The sequence below is a fragment of the Salvelinus fontinalis genome, chromosome 7, assembly GCF_029448725.1.
Source record: "Salvelinus fontinalis isolate EN_2023a chromosome 7, ASM2944872v1, whole genome shotgun sequence".
Classification (NCBI taxonomy): domain Eukaryota; kingdom Metazoa; phylum Chordata; class Actinopteri; order Salmoniformes; family Salmonidae; genus Salvelinus; species Salvelinus fontinalis.
Window position 1 is genome coordinate 48533791 of NC_074671.1, and position 11588 is coordinate 48545378.

Consider the following 11588-nt stretch of genomic DNA (forward strand, 5'->3'; position numbering starts at 1 on the left):
GTCCTGAAACACGCAGGGAGGAAGAGCCCTTCATTATCGATGCCACATAGATCCATTTTGCTTGACAAAAACAGTTCCTGCCCCTGAAGATAAAATGACTTTGTGCAACAAGCACACAATGCACAGCCTGCACAGGACAGGCCAGACAGTTTAGCATGACTAATAGCATGACTAAAATTAGAGTCGCAGTGCTTATCTATGCACTGAGGATGATCAGGATGGTTGAGATTTCAACTCTATTACATTTCTCCAAATCACATTTGCATCACATTTGCAGTGGCGGCTGGTGAGTGGTTAAATGGGCAGTTCATTGCTCATTTAGTTTCCAAAACAACTGTAACACTGAGGAGAAGCCTATAAATGCAATTTGATACCTTTGTAGTACCATCAGGACTCATCTGAGGAAGTTGTATTGGACACACTGAACACAAAATGAACACGAGCAAGCAGAGATTCAAGTTATATAGGATATACTTTATGTTCTTCTGAGAGTTCAGTACAGATAACAAAGCTTGGCACATCAAAGCTAATCTAAAACGTACTGTAAAGACATCTTAAACAGTCTAAGGACTTCAAAGAGCAAAGCAAACAATGACTCAGAAATGACTTGAACATTGGGACAATAAAAGCCATTTAGTCCTACATCAAATAGTTAATCAAATTAAATCGCAGCACGATCAGAAACAAAAAATTCACCAGATGTTACACTCACATAAATCCTTTTTACTAGTTAACAACTAAATGCCCTCTTTATATATTCCTTTGTTAAGTATTTCCTTTAGGATTAGGGTATTGTAACAGTTTGGTAGTGGGCAGTGGCCTGCCCAGTTATTCCATGGCCTGACCCAGAGTCCTGCTCCTGTCCCAAGCCCCATTCCCCTGAGTCATCCTCAATAGGTTCAGCCTCATTGCAGCGCCGTGAGTTTTCATAGAGAAACACCTGTTGGTCTACATGTGCCGGGGTGAGGCGGTTCCTCTTACCACAGAAGAAAGTCCCTGAGGAACTGAACAGTCTGTGGGAGGGGACACTAGTGGCGGGGACACACCAGTACTTCTGGAGTACCTTGGGGAGAGTAGGGAATAAGCCCATACGGTCTGACCACCAATGGAGAGGGTCTTCGTTGAGACCCAGGATCTTCTGGGATTTGAAGTTGCTCAGCTCTTCCACGACCTGAGCGTGTAGCTCCTCTTGGTTCTCGTCATTGCCTGACTGGCAAAATATCACAGCCAAAGGGTTGCCTGCATTGCTACATGAAGGAGAGGGTTTGTCAAGAGTCTGTTTTTTGTTGGGTGGCTCATCAGAAAGAGGAGCCAATTCATCTGTGACCACATTCTCATTCCTCTGCTTCTCAAGAATGGCTTTGGCCTCCTCAATGACTTTACTCTCCACTTGGGAGCGGTCGTGGGGGGACAGGAAAGGAAGCCTCTTGTAACGGGGATCCAGGAAAGTGGCGACGTTGAGAAACGTTGCAATCTCAGACGTCTGCGGGTAGGTGCTGGACAACACCTTGGAGATGACCTCTTTGGCCATGCCAACCTCTTTTGCGTCCCCTTCTTTGGCCTTGAGGGTTGTGTTCAGCAGCATGTGAAGGACAGGCCTCACCATACTAATGGTCGGATACCTACAGTCTGTTATCATGTCAGCTACCAGTTTGAAAGGTTGCAGAACTCCAATCAAGCCCTCGACCATGTTCCATTCACTGTCCTTGAAACTCAGCTGATGGTTGTCACTGTCCTCCATGAGTACCACACTGATAATGGCCTGCTGCTCTTTCAGGCGCTGGAGCATAGTCAGTGTGGTCACCCAGGATCGGACCCTGTCTCTGATGAGTACACACTGGGCTAGGCCTTGCTGCCTCTGCTTCTCTCGCAGCAAATACATAGCCATCACGGACTGTTGGAAATAATCAACAAGTTTGCGGCAACGTCCCAAAAAGCAGTCAATTCTGGGCAGCTGAAAGGCCTCATCCATCCCTCGATTTATAGTGTGGCCAAGGCAAGGCATCTGCACGGATAGATCCAGAAGAGAGCAAGCTTTCACAATGTCCAATGAACCGTTAGTGGTGGCACCGTTGACTTTGTGAGTTATCCCCCATTCGACAAAGGCTTCGTACAATGCTCTGGTAATATTCTCAGCTGTATTGTCCTCTGGAACTTCAAAAGTTTTCAGGCATTTGGAACTCATGGAGAAACCAGAACCTAGTCCGTTTTGGTTCAGAGAGTGCATGGACAGGGAGATGTAAGTCCTGTTCTGGGTTTGGCTTTGCCAAAGGTCAGTTGAGACACCGCAGTTCACCACCCCTGCCACCTCACCCAGCACTGCATCTCGGATCTGATTGTACCTCTGTGGTAGGGCCTTCATTGCCACGTCGATTCTGCTAGGGGGCAAGTATCTTGGATCTGCAGTCCGTAAAAGGGCCTGAAAGGTGGGTTCTTCCACCACAGACACAGGGTACATCCCTTCACAGACAAAGCTGACGATCGCAGACGTCAGATCATTATGCCGTCGGTTGATATTTTCAAACGCTGGGCTCTGCTTCAGGATGGCTTCCTGACATTGCTGCTGCATAGGTTCAGTCTTTATCTTGGAGTAGGCCGTTGCGACCGCCTCACGCATCTGCTCCGTGTTGCTCTTCACAAACTCACAGAACTCAACTGGGTGGTTCTTCTCCAGGTGGTACGAGAGATTGGAGGTGTTCCCGGAATATGCTATTTGAGTCATACATATGCGACAGTAGATCCTCCTCCAGTGTAGTATACACCCGTCTGCATCGGTGTCAAAGCCGAAATACCTCCATACTTTACTTTTTGCCCTTGGATGTGCAACAAGGTGGAGATTAGATGAGGAAGCACCTTTGGCCTCCATTTTGTTCCTTTGACAATTATCCTTTTAGGTGCCTTCACTCATTACTGAGTACCTACCAAAGGCAGTGAGATAAAGGTAGCATGAGATAACAAAAGGTCAACAACAGGAAAAGAACATGTCAGATAGGGGCTTTTACCCCAGTAATTAATAGGCTATAACTACGTTTTTTCTTATTTGTAATTCAACCTATTCTCTAAATAAAATATTCTAAGAGCCAGTACAGAATGAGCTTGCCTCTCACCTGCTGTGGAGGACATTGCGTCACCTTAAACATAAATCTAGGGGACACAACGCAATCTGCTTTGAGTATTGACAATTTTGTTGATCCAATGATCTCTCTAATTACTAGCCGGTCTTATCTTGATTGAAATACTGAAAATTGCCTGACCCGATCTCTCACCATAAAGCCTAGGGTCCAATTACACAAGCATCTTTTGCCAAGGCTAAAACTAACTTCAGTTCAGTACAGTACAGCTTAGGCCCTAAATGACACAACTGGATTCTTTGCATGCTTAGGTATGTTTAAGAGGTTTAGACTAATTGGTCTTTTTGATAACAAGACAGAATACAACACTGCTATTGTGTCAGTACAGGCTAGGCTACAAGTTCACATGAGGATTTCGACATTCTGATGAGATGTGAATAAGAGGGAATCTGGGCTAAAGGTCATTGATTTTCCCTATCCTTCCAAAAGCACTATAGTTCACACAATGGCAATGAAGATATGTAGTGAGATTATCATGACGTGTGATTCACCTTACAAGGCATGGTATTATGGCACACTATGAATTTTGAAAATGTTTATAGGAATATATCAAAAACCCATTCCAGACCTAGACTACTATTTTTGTAGAATCAGTGAGCATACAAACACTATACTCAAATGTAGGGTTAAAGTAGCCTAAGTCTGGGGTTGTGTGCATTTGTGAAATGGAATGCTGATATATAATTAATATTTTGTGCTGGAAAATACTGGTTATGGAAAGCAGATCATATGTCCTAACAACATAAAGGCTATAGGTAAGTTACAGTAGCAGTCAACTACCGCATAACACTTGCAGCTTAATTTTATGACAGCCAGTTATATCAATTCCTCAACAATTTGTTAAACAGTGGTTGCATTTCGATATTAATTCGTTCGCTAGTCAATTTTCAGTCAAATTGGCTATTGTTGTTGAAAGCCTTCACTAGCTAGCTAAGTAGCTAACGTTAACAGGCAGCTCTAGCCAGCAGCTAACGTTATAGGATAGGATAAGTGATCATCACAGCTGCATTCAATATCTTCAATGAATACGGGAATGAACAGAAAAGTCTAACCTGGTAACGTAAAAGACTTGTTGAACAGTTGATACAGAAGAACTTTAACTCCCACTAAATACAGCCTCAAAATTGGTAAAATGAAAGACAGTAGCCACATATCTGTGCCAGGTCTCTTCGTGTGTTTCAGTCCTTGGGTTCCGTGCTACTCTGCACACTTGTGCTTCGCTAAGTTCCTCCTGCTCTGTGAGGGCGCCGAAGCGCGCTCCGCCCCTTGACATTAGTTCTGCCCCCTCAAATCTGTATCACGAGTAGGGCACGCAACTGGCAGGAGGCGTAGAGATGTGAGGAGAGAAAAGAAAAGGCCTACCCTTATTAATCTCATTTCACGGTCTGTACAGTGCATCAAATATAATATCGTCAGTATTTTTTAAATTTAGACTTCTTACTTCCCAAATCCAGTTATAAAATATTAGCCTGATACATTTTTATAAATAATTTTAAATTAAGCATTGGCCTTGATTGTAAGGCTTTGACTAGTGGAAAATAGTTGAGGCTCACTTCTGTTATAGGGGAGAGTGGGGTAAATTGAGCCAAGGGGGAAATTGACCCGCCCTTGCTTCTAGGAAACCATACACAAAATTAATAATTTGACCAAATATTAAGGAAGAGGTCATCATTTCATGGAGTCTGCGAAGGAAGAAACCACATGAAACTTTTTTTTTTTATCCAAGTCAAATGAATGTATTGTGTTAGAGGTTTCATGATGCTTGTACTGTATCTAAACCAAATTAGATAATTGTAAGATTGTTCTATACATCAGGTGGGGTCTCTATAAGCTTCTATATGAGGTCCTAAACCTAACATGAAAGTGCATCCTTGTAGCTGTGTGGGCTAATATAGTCAAAATGAGCCAATGGTTGAGCCAATGGCAAATTGAGCAAATTTAAGTGTTTTCTTCCTAAGCGTAATGCAAGGCATTATCGCTAGGATATGAGGTAACAACAGGGCCTGGCCTATGTTGAAAGTGTTAAAAAAAAGTACAAAGTGTTTGTTAGGTGTTAAGCCTGGTAAATTGTACCAAGAGACCACTTTTTTTGTACAAGCTATGTTTTCAAAACTGTTATGTTTACATTAATTCTGATTATATCCAGTGATACATAACATCCTGAAATATATGTAGATATCTTTGTTAGAAAGAATACTATGTTTCCCTTGGCGGTGTGATGCTGAATGCAAAAAATGGCTCAATTTACCGCACTATCATCTAAGGAAGGTTTAATGTACATAATATTGCCTAAGGCCCATGGCGTTGTGGCAACTCCAAGATTTAAGCTTTTGCTCAGTCCAACAAAGTCCTGAGTTAAGCAAACGACCCAGACTGATAGAACCTGTCGGTTTGCCGAGATCACACAGGAGTCTATCAGTTTATCTCAGCGTTTCCCAAACTAAGGGTCGCGATTTGCCTGATTTGAAAATGGGGTTGCGAGAGAAACTCTAAAATAAATGTTTTAAACATTGCGCATGGTTCATAGAACCGGTGTTACGTCAGTAACCTCTGGTAGCCACTAGATGCAGTTGTCATAAACAGAGCGGTTTCTGCTTTCTTCCTACAGTACAAATGTGGCTCTATCTTATGTGTCTTCTGTTTCCCTCTACAATGCCCACAATCTGAGCAGGACTAACTAGAACAGAGTGGACAAGACCAGGCACCAAATCAGACTGGGGAAAAAAGTACTTTATCAATGATGACGTCCCTTTCTACAAAGAAGGTCATACAAAATAATTATCTTCTGAACTTCCCAATACCATTCTGATGCATTTCAGTCACTTCAACCCCATACTTCCTTCAGATTGAAATCATGTCAAGAGTATAGTCAGACTGATTTGTAATAGACTGTTGATTACATTGGCCGTTGATTACATCACTTTTTTTTACATGGTGGGTCTTGAAAACATTTTGATTTCAAAATGGGGTCATGGGCCCAAAAAGTTTGGGTACCTCTAGTTTATCCCTTTCAGTAGAGATGAAAAACCACAAACTGTAGCATTCCACCAACTTTTCTTTCCGCCAACTGACCTAGTGATGATTGCGGCAGTGGCGTGTATACATGGACGCCAAGTGAAGCGGGGCTAACAAAACATACAAAATAATTTATTGTTCGTCTCTCTGTGTTTCATAAATTTCCTTCAATTCGCAAGAGGCTGAATGTATCTCATCGGAGAAAGCATTCGGCCCGAATGAAACAGCCTCCCTCTGTCTCAGTATGTGCAGAGTATCTGTCTGATGCTGTAAGGTCAGAAAGAGTATGACGTTGTTGCCGCCCGTAGCATTGAATTCAAGGGAAGTCAGCGAGCATTATGCATAGTCACTTTAATTACTCTACCTACATATATTACCTCAATTACCTCGACTAACTGGTGCCCCCGCACATTGACTCTGTACCGGTACCCCCTGTATATAGCCTCGCTATTGTTATTGTACTGCTGCTATTTAATTATTTGTTGCTTTAATTTCTTACTTTTTCAGGTATTTTCTTAAAACTGCATTGTTGGTTAAGGGCTTGTAAGTAAGCATTTCACTGTAAGGTCTATTGTACCTGTTGTATTCGGCGCATGTGACAAATTCAATTGATTTGACTTGATAAAAATAAAAAAAATCATAGCCAATCAGCGTTGAGCTAAACTGAGTGAGTACAGCTGTGAATGGTCCTGGTGCACCCCAAAAAAAGTGTCAAGGGAAGCCAGTTTGGATTTGGCTTCAGGCCAATCACATCACAAGCCAAACATCATTACTGACAGAGAAAACATGAATTGTTGCATCTCGTTGTGTTGTTGTCCTCTGGTGGCTAGCTAGCTAGATAAAATTGTCCCTTTCTGAAATTAGCCAAGGATTATTTCTCCGTACTGGTCAATGATTATAACGGTGATTCTGATCCAACCCTAAATTCATATATTGTGCCCCTGGCCTGAGAGAATGGATGTTCAGCATATAGCTAGATGTAGTATGCTAATGTTACCTAGCTGGACTGGCGTATCGTTGCCCATGAAAGGAAGTTAGGCTAGTGAGCACGTATTCTAGCCAGGTAGCCTAGGACAACAAAAACTAAAAGCGTGAAAAATATAACAAGAGTCATAGACTGTTCAGACAACATGAAAGAGGAGGATGGTGTTGGCATTTCTCTACAAGTGGGGTGAGTCAACATGTTTTTTTCTACTTGCACGCACACACACATGCCTAACACGCACACACACACAGAGAAATCAATACCATGGATAGCCACATCATATTTAGCTTACGTTGATTGGACTAATGAGGTGATTATATGATGTTGAAATGGTGATGGAATAGTGGAGGCAGCTCCTGTTTTCTTTGCGACTCTCTGTGATTCTAAAGAAACAGTTGTTTAGTAGTCTGAAAATGTTGGAAACATTACCTTGCTTGACCATGCTGTAGGTCGTGTAGGTTTGTGACATGCAATATGTTTTGTGGACTTCACTGGACAGACGTTGCTCTCCGGTAAAAAAAATAAACAAATGTGTGGTTAAATTTATTCTGCCACTGTGTATTCTTATTGTCTCGGCCTTAGGCCTATATATCACAAGGCATATGAACTAAAAGGTTATAGAGCAAACAATGCAATTATCACAACACATAGGTTGTAATATGGCAGTGATTTTACCCATGTACCACTACTGGATTGTCGTAATGCATTTAAAAGTCCTCAGTATAAATGTTGCTTTTCATCTTACTGTCTTTGGCACGCATTCAATCGCGAACATTCTATTGTTGTTGTCCAACATCAAACTTGTCCTTGTCATTATAAAAAATTAGAAACACAAAAACGGCAGTCTGCATGACATCGCAACAGCCTGGTCCAAATAGCAACGTTACTCGCACATTTTTTGTCACCAAAATAAACGTGTTTAAAAAGGTATTGAGAATATCTTAGTAGCAAGCCAGGCAACTAAAATCTACTTTCAAGACAATGTGTTGGTTTGTTGCTAGCTTGGTAGCTATCTACCGTTAGCTGGCTAGCCAGCTCATTCAAATACGAGAACCACGGCCATAGCTACATAAGAGGACACCGACGTCTGGACATCTGTAATTTTTATTTTATTTTAGGAACTCACTCAAGGTCTTAGTGTTGAGAGTTAGAATAATAGAATACACAAGGTGCAATTTCGAAAATTGGTTGTGCATTAGCAGTTGTTGTTACTTGTTACTCACTGACAGTCACTCAATTAGCCATGACAGTCACTCAATTAGCCAATACCAGTAATTGTTTTTGAGTAGTTAATTAGTCTAGTTAGTCTAGCCAGCTATCTAAACTTGTAGTAATTATGGCCGGATTACTGACCGGGCACAATTGTTTTATTTTACCTTTATTTAAGTAGGCAAGTCAGTTAAGAACAAATTCTTTACTTACAATGATGGACCCGGACGTAGCTGGGCCAATTGTGCACCGCCTTATGGGACTCCCAATCACAGCCAGTTGTGATACAGCCTGGAATTGAACCAGGGTCTGTAGTGATGCCTCTAGAACTGAGATGCGGTGCCTTTGACTGCTGCGCCACTCAGGAGCACGTGCCCAGGGGCTATGACCTCCAGGGGGCCCCAATTGATTTTGTTAGTTACTTTCACTCAGATAACATATTAACATGGCATAAGTAATGGCAAAATGTGTAGAATTGCAGGAAATTAGCTGTACAACTGCACAAACTTTTTTTCTGTAAAGCAAAGGTATTTGTTTAGCTTTTGTTTTTTTAAATACTTTTTTTGCTGAGAGATCCTTCTGTATTAAATTATAGTTTTTAATCCGGGTGCTGAGTTAATGTGGGTTAATGTGTATGGGCTAATTGTATAGCTAATAGACTATGTATTTGTAGATCGACTGAATGAAGCTACAGCAGCCAAGGTGATAATGGCTGGGGTCATTTTTGCTTGTTTTTACTGTTCTCCAAATAGCATTTATAGTGACTGACTCGCCGGTGTCATAGTGATAGAATGCATCAGATTTGGGTTATTAAACACTGTCCTTGAAAAGTTACAAGACAGCATCACTGGCAGACAGTCTACAGTCAAATCAAGTCAACCCATTGTTGTGTGTTTCGATGACGTTGTTTACACTGTCAGGAAAGTGCACAGTCTTTGTGTTCTGTCAAACAGCAGGGAGCTCATTCCATGAAGGCCCCCTGAGGGATTGACAAACTTCAGGTTTACCTTTACTGGAACTATAGAGCAGTAGGCTATGCTAGAACAGAGCAGGTGGGTAAGCTCCAACTTCAAAGTGTTATGAAAACACATTTCTCTCTATTTAGAGGTCTCCTATTTAGAGGTCTCTTCTCCTCTGCGTCCCAAATTGCACCCTATTCCCTACATAATGCACTACTTTTGACCTGGGCCCAAGAGTCAGTTCTATCCCAAATTGCATCCTATTCCCTACAGAACGCTCTGGTCAAAAGTAGAGCACTACATAGGGAATAGGGTGCCATTTCGGATGCAACCAGTCAGTTCAGACTGCACTACTAAAAATAAAAGGTGCATGTTGGAACCAAATAAGGTTTTTGAGAGCGAAGCCATAAGAAAACCATTTTAGGGTCTTTGAAGAACCATAAATGAGACGGTTCTTTGAAAAAAAAAGAAGAAATGGCTCGGCCCTCCAGGACCATAATTAAATAGCCCTGCTGTATGGTTTTAAGCCTGATCTGCATATTTCCCATGGTGCCTTTAAAGGGATTTTTTTTGCTAATGACAGAGACGTAGTTGTTGCATTCTTTCATATTAAGTCCTGTGGCCTTCATAAAGTGAGATCACAACTCCATATTAATGCCCATAATTTTGGAATGAGATGTTTGACGAGAAGGTGTCCACATACTTTTGGTCCTGTATTGCATGGTTTTGGTTCAACTCTGGTTATTAACACCAACACTGGGGTTCTTTTACACAGCTGAGTGTTCCTTTAACTCTCATTTAAATGTATGCAGGCTTCCATTTATTCCAAGAAGCTTTTAGAATTCTGAAGAACCGTAGATCCACATCAAGAACCCCACGCTTAAGTAAACTGTTCTTTATCAAGGCAAGAGTTATCCAAGGAACCTTAAAAGCTGAGGAAGAACCATTTAAGAACCTTATTTTTTTTCAGCACGAGTGGGAAGTTCAGACTGAGTGGGATTATTAAATCATATATTTGTATGTATTGTAGAATAGACTACTGGGGGCAGTAGGCCTAAATTGTTATCCAACAATATGAATAGGCTATATGCTGAGTATCTGCATCAAAAAGCTTTCTCTTTGATTTCAATGCCAATATGTATAGAGATGGTTGGGATTTTGTTATTGCAATGTTATTACATCTAATGTTGGATACACAGGACACGATATAAGGTCAAATGAACTAAAATAAAAAAGCAGAGCTGTTTTAAAGGTAAGCATTTACAGGACATTCTGCAGAATTGAAATATTCATAGAATAAAATTAATCCCGTCTATTCCCATCACACTTTCCAATTGTGGATGAACCAGAATCAGAACCAGAATGATTCAATAGAATTTCAAATGTTATTGATGCCTCCTCATGCAACACGTCTCTATGAATTGTCAACGGTGTTTTTGTTGGATGACCAAGAACGGGACATTTGCAAGCGAGGGGGATAAGGGTGACACGGATGCTTCAAAAACGTGTAGCCTGAACCACCTTCCCGCCTTCTTTGTCACACGGTAGCAGCTTTTCCACTAATATACGTTTTACTGAATTATACAATTTTACTATGAATACTAATAGAAATCAAGGGAAACATTTCCCCTGCTTTGCAATAGCCTACCTCATGCTAACACGAATGTGGCGCAACACGTTGGAGATCAAATTGAATAGGGTATTCAGCCTACACGATAAACATAAAAGGAACTGCACATATTGTACTCAACATCACCAATATATACAAACGAATTCCATGTTACCGTTGGTTAAATGATGCACCTTGAGCTCATGGTCAGAGCGGTCAAGACGCGCCTGTGGACTTACCAAAGGGTCACCCTGGCGCGTCTCCGTATAAGCCAAAGTCAGGGTATCGTCTGCTTTTCTCACGACAAGCGTCAGATACCGTGGTCACAATCCACGTCTCGGCATATATACCATAGTATTACATAAAGAATGAGTAAGATGGCAAAAATAAACAAAGCCACTAAGATCGCCTTGTTAAATGGAGACAAGAAGGACTGCATGTCAGCAGCGAAGAAAAAGAGGATGAATAAGCGGGCTCTGTTGCTCCGGCTCTTATGAATGAAATGATGGACACGTTATCTGCACTCTAAAGCACCCGAACTAGTCCTCATTGGAATCTGCATTGATGCGTGCCAACTTGAAGAGTCAGACTCGCTGGCATCCACTGGCCTATGCATTTGTCTTTAGAGACCTCAACATTCACGGAAGCAACACAAATATGATTATACATCATTATATATA

The 11588-nt window shown here is 41.5% G+C and overlaps 2 protein-coding genes across 4 annotated transcripts in view; both read right to left on the reverse strand.

The window, feature by feature from the left end:
* The window catches only part of LOC129859574 (dehydrogenase/reductase SDR family member on chromosome X-like), a 28147-nt gene extending 16909 nt beyond the window's left edge, over nucleotides 1–11238 (reverse strand). The window contains exon 1 of one of the 2 annotated variants that reach the window (XM_055929500.1): nucleotides 11148–11238. Coding sequence is in view for 1 of the 2 variants with exons in the window: in XM_055929499.1 (XP_055785474.1) it covers nucleotides 4184–4283 (100 nt within the window). In the remaining variant the exon portion in view is untranslated. Of the gene's footprint in view, nucleotides 1–4183; nucleotides 4397–11147 lie in introns of those variants that run through there. The other variant, XM_055929499.1, reaches the window with a different exon arrangement.
* LOC129859573 (E3 SUMO-protein ligase ZBED1-like) lies at nucleotides 454–7648 on the reverse strand. Of its 2 annotated transcripts, none has more exons than XM_055929497.1 (2): nucleotides 7561–7648; nucleotides 454–2918 (listed from the first exon to the last, which is right to left on the reverse strand). In XM_055929497.1, exon 2 carries the CDS (start codon nucleotides 2864–2866, stop codon nucleotides 785–787), a length of 2082 nt encoding a protein of 693 aa, XP_055785472.1. In that variant the 5' UTR covers nucleotides 2867–2918; nucleotides 7561–7648; the 3' UTR covers nucleotides 454–784. The 2 variants fall into 2 exon arrangements, with proteins under 2 accessions (XP_055785472.1, XP_055785471.1); XM_055929496.1 differs by lacking the exon at nucleotides 7561–7648 and adding an exon at nucleotides 4184–4272.
* Nucleotides 11239–11588: the final 350 nt, after the last annotated feature.